This window comes from Rhinatrema bivittatum, chromosome 2, assembly GCF_901001135.1.
Source record: "Rhinatrema bivittatum chromosome 2, aRhiBiv1.1, whole genome shotgun sequence".
Lineage (NCBI taxonomy): Eukaryota > Metazoa > Chordata > Amphibia > Gymnophiona > Rhinatrematidae > Rhinatrema > Rhinatrema bivittatum.
This window is the reverse complement of record NC_042616.1, coordinates 39,549,491-39,565,395: the sequence shown is the minus strand read 5'-3', so window position 1 is coordinate 39,565,395 and position 15,905 is coordinate 39,549,491. Positions and strand designations below refer to the sequence as shown.

The following is a 15,905-nucleotide window of genomic DNA, read 5'->3' as shown; positions in this document are numbered from 1 at the left end:
CTGGAAGGCAGTGGCGTCAGGCGGAGGCGTGGACAGGCCCGGGCTGGAGGTGAGAGTGGCGGGCCGCGGAAATAGCCAGTGGCCCGCCGAGCATGACAATATTTCTGCCATTTCTTCGTCTCTCTCCACACATTGATCCTCGCCACCTTTCGATTTCACTGCACCACTTCGGACCCTTCTCCTTTCTCTGATGTATCTGAAAACTGTTTTGTCAACTCGCTTTACCTCTTTGGCGATCCTTTCTTCTGCCTGACTTTTTTGCTTTCTTTATTTCTTTAAAGGATAACACTGGCAATCAGAGCATTCCCCCCTCGCCCATCCTTTCTCCCCGCAAACGCCAAATGTAAAACATAACACATTATTGAACAGTCATCCTTTGAAGGGCCACAGCTTTAATACACCTTGAGGTGTACCTGAGCCAGTCTAATGTTAATATTCACCATCCACCCATGTCCACAGATTAAATAATATTTTGTACTATTTATGCAGTTAAGTAGACTAGTGCTGCGTTACACGGCAATGTTCATTGCAAGAACCACCCTAATTTAGCTTTATCTCATTTATGTGGGAGTAGGTTCCTCAGTGTCGATATTGTTAAAGAGGAAATATATTGTAATATTTGCAAAATAATATGTCAGCGAGAACCTTCATTTTCCTCCATGTTCCAGAACGTTACTGGTTTTGAATTGTTAACTGTTAAACGCTCCCTGTCTCTGCCCTTGTAAGCTGCCATTTGCATGTTCTGGTGCCTCTCTCTGCTTGAGTCTCAGACATCATTACATCTAACTCCGTGTTTCCCAACCCCTCTCCCGGAGGCAACACCTAACCCCCTTGGGTTTTCAGGAGATCCTTAATGAATATGCATGAGATAGATTTGCAAACACTGGAGACCCAATGAGAGGTGGGACAAAAGAAAAGAAATGGAAAAGTCACAGAGATTGACTCTCCAACTCTGATTTTTGTACAGGCTTGCTATTTCTTTGATTTGGTTATGACAAGTTGAGAAAAGCATGGCCTCAGTTGAGGCTTTGCTGTATTTCTGTTCTCTGTGATTTGAATAAAACAGATTAAAAAAAACAAACAACCAAGAATGGAAACTGAACAATGTTTGCATTCCTGCTGATGAGTCCCATACTGGAAGGAGCATTGCAACCTCTGTGCAAAATGTGCTTCAGCATAAACACCGTGCTATATGTGGTCACTGACAGTGGATCCAGTGTGGGATGTGCCGACAGCATCTTGAATTTGAAGAGGCATCTTTGTTTGGCACATAGCTTACACCTCTGCCTACAACACGGGAAAGCAAGTCCCACGAGTGGAAGAAATATCTGTGGTGACTGGAAAATTTCAGACCTATTAGTAAAAATTTGTAACCTATCATTAAAATCATCCATTGTACCTGAAGACTGGAGGATAGCAAATATAACCCCAATATTTAAAAAGGGCTCCAGGGGCGATTCGGGAAATTACAGACCGGTTAGCCTGACTTCAGTGCCAGGAAAAATAGTGGAAAGTGTTCTAAACATCAAAATCACAGAACATATAGAAAGACATGGTTTAATGGAACAAAGTCAGCATGGCTTTACCCAGGGCAAGTCTTGCCTCACAAATCTGCTTCACTTTTTTGAAGGAGTTAATAAACATGTGGATAAAGGTGAACCGGTAGATATAGTATACTTGGATTTTCAGAAGGTGTTCGACAAAGTTCCTCATGAGAGGCATCTAGGAAAAGTAAAAAGTCATGGGATAGGTGGCGATGTCCTTTCGTGGATTGCAAACTGGCTAAAAGACAGGAAACAGAGAGTAGGATTAAATGGACAATTTTCTCAGTGGAAGGGAGTGGGCAGTGGAGTGCCTCAGGGATCTGTATTGGGACCCTTACTTTTCAATATATTTATAAATGATCTGGAAAGAAATACGACGAGTGAGATAATCAAATTTGCAGATGACACAAAATTGTTCAGAGTAGTTAAATCACAAGCAGATTGTGATAAGTTGCAGGAAGACCTTCTGAGAATGGAAAATTGGGCATTCAAATGGCAGATGAAATTTAATGTGGATAAGTGCAAGGTGATGCATATAGGGAAAAATAACCCATGCTATAATTACAGAATGTTGGGTTCCATATTAGGTGCTACAACCCAAGAAAGAGATCTAGGCGTCATAGTGGATAACACATTGAAATCGTCAGTTCAGTGTGCTGCGGCAGTCAAAAAAGCAAACAGATTCTTGGGAATTATTAGAAAGGGAATGGTGAATAAAACGGAAAATGTCATAATGCCTCTGTATCACTCCATGGTGAGACCGCAACTTGAATACTGTGTACAATTCTGGTCGCCGCATCTCAAAAAAGATATAATTGCAATGGAGAAGGTACAGAGAAGGGCAACCAAAATGATAAGGGGATGGAACAGCTCCCCTATGAGGAAAGACTAAAGAGGTTAGGACTTTTCAGCTTGGAGAAGAGACGGCTGAGGGGGGATATGATAGAGATGTTTAAAATCATGAGAGGTCTAGAACGGGTAGATGTGAATCGGTTATTTACTCTTTCGGATAGTAGAAAGACTAGGGGGCACTCCATGAAGTTAGCATGGGGCACATTTAAAACTAATCGGAGAAAGTTCTTTTTTACTCATCACACAATTAAACTCTGGAATTTGTTGCCAGAGGATGTGGTTAGTGCAGCTAATATAGCTGTGCTTAAAAAAGGATTGGATAAGTTCTTGGAGGAGAAGTCCATTACCTGCTATTAAGTTCACTTAGAGAATAGCCACTGCCATTAGCAATGGTAACATGGAATAGACTTAGTTTTTGGGTACTTGCCAGGTTCTTATGGCCTGGATTGGCCACTGTTGGAAACAGGATGCTGGGCTTGATGGACCCTTGGTCTCACCCAGTATGGCATGTTCTTATGTTCTTATGCTGAGCCGTAGCTGCCATTTTTAAGAAGTCACCACGTGTTTGTCATGGCCTGCATTAAGGTGTGCCAGGCTGAAACTGGATCTGAACCAAATAAAATTCCAAGTTAGTGTGTTATGAGATGGACATCAAGCTTGCCAGTGACTGAAATAATGGACCAGCAAGCAGAGCAATTGGAAATTGCAGCTGTGAAATTAAAGAAATCAACACTAAACATTAGTGCAGAAGAAAAGATACTTCTAGAGGAAGTGTGTGACATGCTCAGCCCATTCCAAGGAGCCACCACCACTCTGTCTGGTGCAAAGCAGCCAACTGCATCCCTCACTGTCCCTACAGTAGTAGGAATTCCCAGTGCTCACACCAAATCTGAATCTGGCTTAAAAATGAAAGGTTGCCCTTTGAGTCTAATCTCAACAAGGCAGGCAAGCTTTGAGAATGTTATGAACTGTCAAATATCTACCTTTCTTGAAAAACATTTTAACCTTCCTCTGTTTTTTACACTGAACAAAAAGGAGGTGTGATAAAGGTTTGTCTGTTGCCCTTTGTGCCCCTAGGGGAAAGAAAATATCCCAGTGCCACTTCCAGCCAAGAGAGCCCGCAAATCTGCAAGCACCCATGACCTCTCCGACAGCAGTCCTGCAGGTGACAGCATGACAGGCGTCTCATCTCCGTTGCAGAATGAGCTGGAAGTGTGTAGTGCAAAGAAGAGGGGGCCCCTTCTCCATTCCTGCCTTTAAGCCTTTTTTGGGGAAAAAAAAAGTGCAAAGGTTCACTCTCTTAATTGGCACGACTGCGCCAGCGATATCCGGAGGACGTGAAAGACGTTTCTCTAAAGCAAAAGACCTGATCACTGATCGCAGAGCAAGACTGAGTTCTGCAGATGTCGAGACGATTATTTTGATAGACCATAACCTTTCCTTGAGAGCGCAATGAACAGGGGGATTTTGGGAGAAGAAAAGCACGCGGAATTATCATGTACACGTGCGCACGGTGACGCAATCGGGCTTGCCCCAGTTTCCTCCCAGTCTGCTCCAATTAAGGAGCGGACTGGGCGGGAACTTTCCTATTCCTAACCTTCCCTCCTCTTCCCCTCTCCTCCCCAACCCCTAAACAAACTCCAACCTTCCCCATTTTTTTTAAATTTCTATATTTAACTGCTCCTCAGGAGCAGAAGTAAACCCCGCGCACTGGCCAGCTGGTGGCGTGCGCTTCCCCGGAACAGCGGCTAATGGCTCTGTCCCGGCCCACTCCTGCCCCAGCCCTCCCTACCCAGACCACACCCCCTGGCCCGCCCCTTTTGCAGGGCCTGGCACTTCTGCGCTTAGCAGGGGTTACGCACGTGGCTGGGCCCATTCTAAAATGCGTGTGGCACGCGCAGGGCCTGGCCACGCACATAACCCCCTTGTTTTTACGCATGCGGCCCTTTTAAAATTGGGCCTTTATTATAATTAAATAGCTCAACTCCTGTATGGATTATTTGATGGATTGCATGTTCCTTCTTTCTGTTGCAGCTTTTACCATACTTAGTAGAAGTAAATGGCTTTACGCCACTGTGGCTTCTCTGGTAGATTTGAGATATCTGTTATGCCTGTCGGTCGCAGACGGCTGAAACCGCGAGTACTCACTGCTTGCTCTATGCTCCTGCCCTCCCCGGGCCTGCTCGCTGCGTGGGCCTGCCCTACACCGCCGCGTTCCTCGGGCCTCCTCGTGGCGGCATGGATGCCGCTACTTCCTACTCCAATGTCGGGCCTTCCTAGGCGCGCGCGCTTGTCACAGGTCCCGCCTTTGAAGCCGCTTCGGCGGGAACTTCGGGGGCGTTCCCGTTTGATGTTATCATTAGACTCTTGACCTTAAGCTCCACCTTCGCCCCCAGCAAGCCGACTTGGCAACAAGTTCCGTACGAGTCCTCTATGCCTGCCTCTAGTTCCTGAGCCGCCGCTTCCTGCCTGCCTCTTGGACCCTGTCTAGCACCCGCTCCTCGGGGGTCAGTGTGCACTCCTATGGGGACTTGCTCCCCTGGCCTACCCCGCTTCTCGGGCTGGCCCCACGCCTCTTGGGTCCTATTCAGCTACCAGCTCTATCTCTTGGGTCTCCCTTGGAACTATTTATTTATTTAGAGACTTTTATATACCAGTATTAGTAGGGACATCATACCGGTTCACATTTGAACAGCAGGTTTGAAAGTACATATTAACAGGGAGAAAGAACTGGGAGGGGGATAACACAAGAGCAGCGTAGAAATGTAGCTTAACAACAGGCGAACATAAAAGCTTAACAACAGGCGTACATAGAGCTCCTTAATATAAGGAATATAGGATAGTCTATATGGGAGATAGTATAGCATCGTAGGAGGGAGGGGGAGGGCTAATCCGGATAGGCTTGTTTAAATAACTATTTCGGAAACTAGTGTGTCTCTCGGCTGGCCTTCCCCGCTCCTTGGGGTTGTGCTCCTCGGGCCTGTGCTCATCAAGACTGTCCGCACTCTCCCACTCCTCGGGTCGCGCTCACCATTTTAGAGACTACCTTGAGCTCCCACGCTCCACGGGGTCTGCTTCGGGGTGTACTACCACTGCCAGCTGTCCCGCTCCTCGGGCCTGCTTCTCTACTGCTCAGCCGGCTCTCCTCCGATCTCCAGGTACCTGTCTACACGGGCTGCTGAGTTCAGGCTCGGGCTTCCCTGCCTTGTGGGCTAGCCTGTGCCCTCCTGTCTATGCCCACTATGCCCCAGCTCCGCCCCTTGGGGCCGTCCCACCGGAGAATCTCCTGCACGGCTATTCCTGCGCCCACTGCTCCATGGCCTGCCTGGCGCCTCTCTCTCTTCAGACTCCCACTCCAGGTACTGTCTGGAGTCTGCTACCCTACGGGGGTCACCTCCTGGTCTCTGGGGATCTCCCCACTACTGTGCTCAGAGCTTCCCGATAACTTCTATACCTTGCCTCTTGACGGTGCGGACCTGTGGGGCTCCTACCCACGGGCTGTATCAACTTGCACCTCGGGCCAAGGGTCCACATACACACCAAGCATAACAATATCTTTTTGTCATGACTCTTTTACCATACTCAATACATGTAAATGTTTTCACTTCAGTATGAATTTTCTGGTGGATTATTTATTTATTTTTAGCCTTTTTAGGCACTTCAAAGCAGATTACATTCAGGTACTATAGGTAGTTCCTTATTCTAGGAGGGTTTACTTTCTAACTGGGAGATGCATCAAGCTGCTATTTTATTTATTTATTTATTTATTTTAGACATTTTATATAGCATCGTTCCATGTCAAGATCACAACGGTTTACAAAATAACATACATAGAACTGAAAATAAAAGGTAAAATATTTATAAAATAAAAATAGAATAAACTAATAAAAACAGTAAAATAGTATTCAAACTAAAACATAATAATCAACACAACACAGGATGTGAAATTTAATCTTTCCTACTTCCAATTTAAATGTAGCTGTCATCATTAAATTACTGTTCATAACTAAATGACTTTTCTCACTCTCTCTATTAAACAAGGTTCTATGCATTTTTAAACAACTATGTTTTTAGCTCACATTTAAATCTCTTCATATCAGTTAGCATACGCAGCATCTCAGGCAATGAGTTTCATAATTTAGGACAAGCTATGGAAAACACCCGGTCTCTTACTTGTGTCAAATGTGCACTCCATAACCAAAAGACCTTTATTTTGAGATCTTAATACTCATTGCGGAGTATATAGATGTAATGCTTCACCAATCAGGCTAGTATCATTTGAATGAATAATTTTAAATATTAAAGTAAGAACTTTATAATAAATTCTAAACTGCATTGGTAATCAGTGCAGTGAAATCAAAGTAGGTGTTATATGGTCACATTTTTTAAACTCTAGTAAGATTCTGGTTGAGGCATTTGTAATAACTGCAAAGATTTCAGTGTAAACACAGAAAGACCAATTAATAAGGAATTACAGTAATCTAAATTTGAAAAAATGAGTCTGCAATACAGTGTGAAAATTTTCAAAGGTTAATAGGGGCTTCAATCAATGTAATAAACACAGTTTAGCATAGACTACATTAATTAACTTATTAATATGTTTTTTCACATTGAGATTCTCATCTAATTGAATAACTAAGTTTCGTACTTGGTCTGATAGAGTAATATTGGAGATGCCTAAATCAAGAACAGATGGTTTAACCATTAAGAGATTTCTATTTAACCAGATAATTTCAGACTTACTAGAATTTAATGTAAGTTTAAGATGTGACAAAACTTGCTGAATAGCCTTCATATAGATTGATATCAAAGAAACTGTATGTTCAAGTGATTTAGTAAATGGAATATAAAACTGTATGTCATCAGCATACAAAAAAAAATAAAGAAATCCTTAAACCAACCATCAATTTGCACAAAGGAAGCATATATAAGTTAAATAAAGTGGCTGAAAGGGACGAATCCCGAGGCACACCCATTTCAATTTGAAAAATATCAGAAAAATGATTACCAAATTTTACTTGAAAATACCTGTCAGATTAAAAAAAGAGGAAAACCACCTGAGAACATTACCATCGATCCCAATCTTAATCAACTGATGACATAATTTATGATCAACAGTATCAGAGGCCGTGTTACATCAAGTAAGACGAAGAAATAAGATTCACCAGAATCAAATCCTCGTGGAATAGAATCCATTAAGGCAAGAAGAAGAGTTTCAGTGGAATGATGTCTCCTAAATCCAAATTGGTTTGGAAAAAGAATATTTTGATCTTCCAAGTGAGTGATTAGTTGAGACAGCACAGATTTTACAAGAAGTTTAGATAGAAGAGATAAATTGGATATTGGTCTATAATTATTCCAATCCTCACTCTTTCCAGATTTACACCTTAGAATAGGCTTCATCATAGCTTGTTTTCAGCTAGATGGAACAAGTCCTTCTGACAGAGAAAGATTAATTAAATTGGTAATTTTAGGAGTGATGATATGCTGTACTTCTTTTAATGAACTAACTGGTATTGGATCAAAGGGATGAATTGCGGGATTCATTTTGGCAATTATATGACCAATTTCAAGTTCTGTAACTCTGTCAAAAGTAGTCCATTTAACCAAACCATAAGAAGGCTCTGGCTCTCTCATGAGGAAACAAACAGGAAAATTATTCCTCAGATTATTAATTTTATCCCAAAAATATTTGGCATAATCTTTACAGATATCCTCAGAAACACTGAAACTATTTGATAAAGAAGATGATTGATCCTTGATCAGATGTTTAGCTATGTCATAAGGTAATTTAGGGTTAATCATTACTCCATGAATTTATCATAATATTCCTTTTTAGCATTGTTAATTAAAGCACAATATTTAACTAAGAGGGATCTATATTTTCCTAAGAAATCAGAAGAAGGAAATTTCTGCCAAAATGTTTCAAATTTCCTAAGAGTCTGTTTGATATGCCTTAAATTTTCATTAAAACAAGGATTCTTTTGTTTGGAAGCCTTCTTTTCATTATTAATAGTTCTAGTGAATACTGGGCTGATGTTATCAGCCTCATCATGAACAATCTGTTCCCAGAAATTAAAAGCAGAGGAAATATTTTCTAAATTTAAATCAGAAAGCTCATTTCCTAATATATCTGAAAGCATCTCCTTATCCATCTTTTTCCAAAAGGAAAATGGAAGATTTTGATCAGATATTTTAAAGGGAGAATATCATGTGATATACGTAATAGTTTACATGGTCCTGCCCAAATTCCCTCCCCTAGTACAATGAGCCACTTTGCATACAATTTTCATGCATGAATAATGCAAATCCATGTAAAGGATCTTATTATTAGGCAATTCTGTCTTAATAATTTAACAAGACTGACTGAGAAATTAACACCTTCCTGGGTTTTGCTAAATCTTAACGCTGAAGTTCTTGGACCCTAATATGGGTCCCTAAGCTCCTACATTATTTATGTATTTTTATATACCGACATTCAATCTGACATATCACATCGGTTTACAGTGAAACTGGAATAAAGAGGACATAGCTCTCTTATTAAATCTTACAGTATAACTTGGAGTCAACATTAACTGGAGAAATGAAAAGTTAACATTGTTCGCTACTAAAAACATTATCAAAGAGAAACAAAGCTGCTAGGGAGGGCCTAGTCTTCAGGTACTGTCTAATAGTATAACTTAGCATCACAATAAACTGGATTAATGAATTGATTACATTGTTTGCAACTATGAACGTAAACAACGAGGGTTGAAAAAGCTAGGGAGGACCTAGTCTTCATGTTCGTTCTTTCTTACAGTGTAATTAAACGTATATTATAATTGAAGATGACGTAACAGGATGCTATTACGGGCATTGTCAGAGATTAGATTTAATGGGCCATGCAAAATAAAAAATTGGCCACAAAAAAAGAGGAAGTTGAGCGGGCCTCAAGGGTGATCTCTGGCTCAACCTGGGGCCACCACTCAAAGTGGCCCAGACACCCCAAAATGAACAAAATAGATGTAAGTCCACATGGGGCAATGACCCCCTAACCCTGTCCTTAATAAAATCTGTCTCCCTACCCCTCCTTTCCAAAGTCCTCAAGCTTGACAATGAACACCCACCCCCTATCCCCACTCGGTGACCCAAGTCATTGAGGGTATAGTGACCCCACTTGTCTCCCCCCTCTCCCATAAGTCTCTAATGTCAGAAAAAATGATTTGGTAGTAAATGGAAACCCACACTGGCCTCCCCCCCCCCCCCCCCCCACCTCTCTCCCACACCCAAACCTTAAAAAACTTGAAGCCAATCCAATGAGAGGGCCAGGAGCACCCTCTAGCCCCCCAGCCCATTTGGCACCATTTTTCAAAATGGCACTGACCTGACCTTGCCCCAGGGGGATTCCCACTACCTACCAATGGTTTTTTTTTTCAGACATTAGGAGCATTGGGGGGGGGGGGGAGGGAGAGAGGAGGGGAAGGTAAGGGGGCACTATACCCTCACTGAACCCCAAACCCTATTGGGTTTGGGGTTCAGTGTCAGCTTGAGGACTTTGGAAAATGGGGGTGGGTGGGACACGTTTTATTGAGGACAGGGTTGAGGGGCTGTTGTCACGCATAGACTTACATATATTCTTTTACACTGTGGGGTGTCACGGCCACCTTAAGTGGTGGCCCCAGATTGAGCAGGGAGTCACCCTTGACCCCTGCTGAACTTCTTTTTTTTAGGGGCATTTTTCTGCAGTTAGCCCTTTAAGACAATAGCGATCCCTTAAGGTTGGAGCCACCATCACACCTAAAGAACTACGAGCCACGTTATTTTGTCCTGTGGTGTGATGTCAAGAGACAAAACAATGCACCACATAGCCACAATATTTTATTAGGGGAAGGGCCCACTATTGCGGCAACACCCTTCCAAGATAGTGGGAACCTTCCCGAGAAAAAACAACACAGCTTAGTGTTTCTAGATGTGAGTTTGAACCTGAGTCAATAGAGGATGAAGTGACTTGCCCAAGATCATAAAACCAGCAGCAGGATTTGAACCAAGACTTCCCTGGTTCACAGCCCACTACTCTAATCAGTAAGTTGCGCTCTTTGTTGTGAATCTTTTACCAAATTCAGAACACGTAAATGATTTCAATCTAGTGTGGATTTTCTAGTGGATTGTGAGATATCATTTTTCATGATTTGTTATCACATTTAGTACATATAAATTGTTTTACTTCAACTGTGGTTTCTCTGGTGGACTGTTGGAGATTGCATGTAAATGCAGCTTTTACCACACTCAGTACATGTCACTCCAGTGTATTCTCTAATGTTTTGTTAACATTCCCCTGTCATTGGAGCTTTTACCACATTCAGTACATGTAAATTGTGGGTTCTCTGATGGGTTTGAGATGTGCATTCCGAGTGAAGCTTTTATCACACTCAGTACATGTAAATAGTTTAATTTTATTGTGGGTTCTCTGGTGGGTTGTGAGGTTCACCTTCTGAATGAAGCTTTTACCACACTCAGTACATGTAAATGGTTTAATTTTATTATGGATTTTCTGGTGGGTTGTGAGGTTTGCCTTCTGACTGAAGCATTTTCCACATTCAGTACATGTAAATGGTTTCACACCAGTGTGGCTTCTCTGGTGGATTGTGAGATTTCCCTTTGCACAGAAGCTTTTATTACATTCAGTACATGTGAATGGTTTCACACCTGTGTGGATTCTTTCATGACCTTTAAGCATTCTTTTCTGACTGAAGCTTTTGCCACACTCAGTGCAAATATATGGCTTGATACCTGTATGGGTTCTTTGATGGATTGATAGTTCTTCCTTTCTCTTGAAGCTTTTACCACACTCACTACATGTATATGGTTTCAGTCCTGTGTGGTTTCGCTGGTGGATTTTGAGAGATTTTATATAAACATAGCCTTTGCCACACTCAGAACATGTAAATGGTTTCACTTCAGTATGAATTCTCTGGTGAATTGTGTGATATCCTTTTGTCGTGAATCTTTTACCACACTCAATACATGTAAATGGTTTCTCTCCAGTGTGGGCTCTCAGGTGGATTGTCAGTTGTGCATTTGAACTGAAGCTTTTACCATACTCAGTACATGTAAATTGTTTCACTCCTGTATGGATTTCTTCCTGACTTGTGAGATCTTTATTCTTGCTAAATCCTTTCCCACATTCACCACATGTAAATTGTTTCACTCCAGTGTGGATTTGTTGGTGGACTGTGAAATTTGTCTTCTGACTGAAGATTTTACCACAATCAGTACCTGCTCTGTAAATTTGCTGGTATTGTGAAAGGTCTGCCTTCCTACAGAAGCATTTTTCAGACTGAATATAAGAGAATGGTCTCCCATCAGTATGGTTTTTATTATGACTTGAAAAGACTTTCCTCTGACAGAGGCTTTTATTGCATTCTTTACTTGAATTTTGATGGAATTTTTCATGGCTTGTGAGGTTTTCTTTCTGATTTAAGCTTTTATCACCATCAGTAGAAGAAACTGTTCTCTCTTTTGTGTAGTTTTTCTTGTATTTTGTGGATCTTGCTTTATCAATAAAACTTTCTGAATGCTCTGCATTTGTACACAATCTCTCTCCTTTGTTGATTATCTGGTGTTGCATTAGTTGTCGCTTACCACTGAAACCTCTCCCAGACTCAGAACATGTAAAAGGTGCTTCTCCTGTGCATGGTTTTTGTGATACCTGCAGTTCTCCCTTCTGACTGAAGGTTTTCCCACACTCTGCAGTAGATGGTCTCTCTTCATTGTGAAATCTCTGCTGTGATTTCAGAGCCACAGGATCCCTGAGGAGTATCCCACATACATCACATACACATCTTTTTTCTGTTCTCTGGTTTCTCTGCACTTCCTCTGTATGTGGGATATTTCTGGCACTTTGCTCATATGGCTCTGAGTCTCCTGTTGAATTTCTTTGCTTCTTGTGTTTGATGGATTGAATCCAGCACTTTTTTCCCCACTCAGAACAGGAAGAAGTGTCCTCTGCATCTCTTTCTGATAATGTTTTGTTCCCTTCTGGATTCTCACGGAGCTCTCTGTGATGTGTCTTTGTGTTATTGTTGCTGGGATCATCATTTTCTACATAAAACAAAGTAAACATTGTGCATTACAATGGGGGAGGACAGATTAACAAGTTCGGTAATACAATAACATTTGTTTTTTCTTGCTGTATTCTTGCTATTCTCCTGAAGAGGACACAGTCTGAAAATTTTACAAGCATCGTGTCATAACATTAGCCTGTAACGTTGTGTCATGTCCTCCTGCATGGGAAAGAAGGGGTAGGATGCCAAAATATTTTCTGTCTCTGGTGATCATAGAGGACAATTTTTAAAATATTACATCTCCAAAGCATTCACCCTTGTATTTTCACATTTCTTCAATGTCACCATAAATTTAGATAAATTAGATATCCTAAGCGATGCCAGAAAAAACCCATAATTTTATCAATACGTATAGCAAAACTATTCATACCACCCGTGTATCTTTTGGAATTACATCCCTTTTAAAGTTACTATGGGTCCACATATTGTGGCTTTTTCGCCGTGTTGTTTTGTCCCACAGTAAAATTCCATGAGGCAAAACAAGGTGACCTTACCCTTCACCGTGCGATGGCGGCCCCCCAACGCTCAGAGCCGCCATCATCTTAAAGGGCCATGTGGTCCAAGAAGTGACCTCCTTGAAATAGCCAAAAAAAGAACTGGGGGGGTCTTTGTTGCCCACCTCAGGACCTCTCAAAATGTTTAAAATAACTAGAACAAAGCTGCTCGATGACGCGGCCCCCCCACTCCCCCTTTTCAATATAACAAACAGGCCGGTAGGCCTCCTCCCCCCCCCCCACCCCAGGTTCAAATGATAAATAAATCATTGGTGGTGTAGTGGGAAAGCTACAATCTGCCTCCCCCCCCCCAATCCTACCCCCACACCCCATTACTTTCCAAAATGAAGAGCAGGGCCCAGTCGGTGCCATAATCCAAAATGGTGCCGAGCTGACCTTGCCCCTTTGGTCGGTTCCCCAGACCTTGCCCCTGTCAGGTCAGAGCCATTTTGGATTGTGGAACTGACCAGACGTGGGTAGGGGGTTCCCCTGGGCCCTCTACTTACCTTGATCTTTATTTTGGAAGGTATTGGGATGTGGGAGAAGAGTCAGGGGGGGGGGGCGGGATTAGCCTTCTCACTACACCACTAATGAGTCATTTATCATTTGAACCTGGCGGGAGGGGAAAGGGGGCTACTGGCCTATTTGTTATATTGAAAAGGGGGGAGGGCTGGGCTGCCTCAACTGGTTGCCTTGGGATGGGCAACAAGGACCCCCCCAGTTCTTTTTTTGGCTATTTCAAGGAGGTCACTTCTTGGGCCGCATGGCCCTTTAAGTATGATGTGGGAGCGTCTGGACCCGAGTTAGGGTCTCAGTGCTCCCCGTTAGAGTAATGGTTTTCATTTGTGAGTCAGCAGCATTATTTTATCTACATTAAATCACCTATGCATGAGCTGCTGTGCATGGAATTACAAGATCCATGCATGCAAAGCAGTTCATGGGCAAAGGGGAGAGAATCTAGGACTTTTTATGCAAATAGTCATGAACATCAAGTGATACTGCCACACCAGGGCTATAGTGCGCCTTATAGCCCTTCCGCGGCACGAGGAATGTCCCTGTAAGTGTGCACCTGAGGGCGATGGAGGGTAAAGGGCCTTGCTCAGGGTCACAAGGAGCAGCAGTGGGATTTGAAGCCCGGCTTCCCTGGTTCGTAGCCCGCTGCTCTAACCACTAGGCTACCCCCCCATTTGTAAGAGCTGCACGCCATGCTGGACAGCACTGTGTGGTGGAAGATGTGGCACAGAAGCATTTAAAAGATAAATAAGTAAGGAAATAGCACTGCTTGCTCCCCGTGCAAGCTAGACCTCAAGAGACGTCATTGAGTTTACCCTGGGAGTTTCACCAAGCAAAGAGGATTGGGGATGCTCCCAGTACCAACAAGTTAAAGGAGCTGCAAGGCCCTGCTGAGCCCCACCTCGACCCACATCAGTTTAATTACTTTGCTGTCCCACCTTTCCTAATGAACCCAAAGCAGTTCACCATTAAAGTAGACATAATAAAAGTTAAATCAACCTAAGCGGGTAACATAACATCTAACCAACCAATATAATACCAACCAGAAATAAAACCGAACAAGCAATAATAAATAGAAAGGGACCCGTATTCAGGGAATTTAGCCTGATAACCGATGAGTTCGCAGGCTAAATGCTGACCTGTGAATTTCCACGCTTATCCAGCTAAAGTTTAGCTATATAACTCATTATCAGGATAAATTGTATCTAGATAATGGAAGGGTGTTTTGGAGACGGAATTAAGTTAGCCAGGTTAGTTATCTGGGTAACTCTAGTTTTCTGGCCAGCTTGTAACGTAGTTGGGTGTATTCAGTGGTGCTGCTGCAATGCCGGGCTCACGGCAGCCCTTATGCAAGAAGAGAAAAAGAGCGCTCCCAGTATGGAGCCAGTCAGAGACCTTAATGCACCTTAATGCAGGGTTTCCCAACCCTCTCCTGGAGGCTCACCTAGCCGGACTGGTTTTCAGGATATCTGTAACGAATATGCATGAAATCGATTTGCACACACTGGAGACCCAGTGTATGCAAATCTATCTCATGCATATTCATTGTGGCAATCCTCTAACCCCGACTGGCAATGTGTGCCTCCAGGAGAGGACTGGGAAACATTATCTTAATGCTTTTCTAAAGAGCCCTGAAGGCAGGTTTCTCTTGCCCCCCCCCCCCCCTGCCCTGAAACCAGTCCACAAATAAATATTCAGCAGCCAGAACCTCAGCCTCCAAAGCTAAAGGGGAAAGGAAATCCCTGGGACAGATGGCTCCCTTATTGAAAATCGTTCCTTCCCCTTATGGGCCTGGGGCATTAGATAAGCCGGGAGGGAGGATAAAGTGAGTGAAGAGGTGAGGTTGAAGGAGGTCCAGTTTTGGAGGCTAATGGCTGGGGTTCTGGCTCCTGAATATTCCTGTGCTGGCTGGGACAGAGGGAGCACTGGGACAGAGGGGGGACAGCTCCAGAGGTGCCCAGGGCTTCCTTGAATACAGAGGCCTGGGAAAGGAGGGGGCTTGTGGGATCTTTCAGACTGTAGTCCGTGGCCACGATCGAGTGTTGCCCTGGGGGGCGATCGCACATTCTTTGCTAGCCCCACCACTGCGGGATTTACAAGATTGCAGCGCTCCGGTTTAGCAGTTTAGTGAATTCTGCAGGAATGCGCTGGTTTACCTCAGCTTAATAAATTGGAGCACTCAGTCACTCTCAAGCTTTTTTTAAATTTTTTTTTACAAGATCTCACCAGGTAAACCTTACTAGACTTGGTTTTTATCATGATGTCCAGAAGCTGCTAATAAAAATGTAAATGTGCCAGATGTTTCCTTCTACAAGTGATAAGTGCCGGCAAGGCTGTGGTTCGGTAGGGACCTTTCTTTCATATGTGGTGGAAGTGTCCGGAGGTGGGTAAACGGTGGG

At 43.1% G+C, this 15,905-nt stretch overlaps 1 protein-coding gene across 2 annotated transcripts in view; it reads right to left on the bottom strand.

Annotated features, from left to right (window-relative positions):
• Positions 1-10,046: 10,046 nt before the first annotated feature.
• LOC115083861 (oocyte zinc finger protein XlCOF6-like) overlaps positions 10,047-15,905 on the bottom strand; it is a 41,501-nt gene continuing 35,642 nt past the window's right edge. The window contains exon 7 of one of the 2 annotated variants that reach the window (XM_029587909.1): positions 10,047-12,476. In XM_029587909.1, coding sequence (XP_029443769.1) covers positions 10,735-12,476 — 1,742 coding nt within the window. In that variant the 3' untranslated portion in view covers positions 10,047-10,734. The remainder of the gene's footprint in view (positions 12,477-15,905) is intronic. The other variant, XM_029587903.1, reaches the window with a different exon arrangement.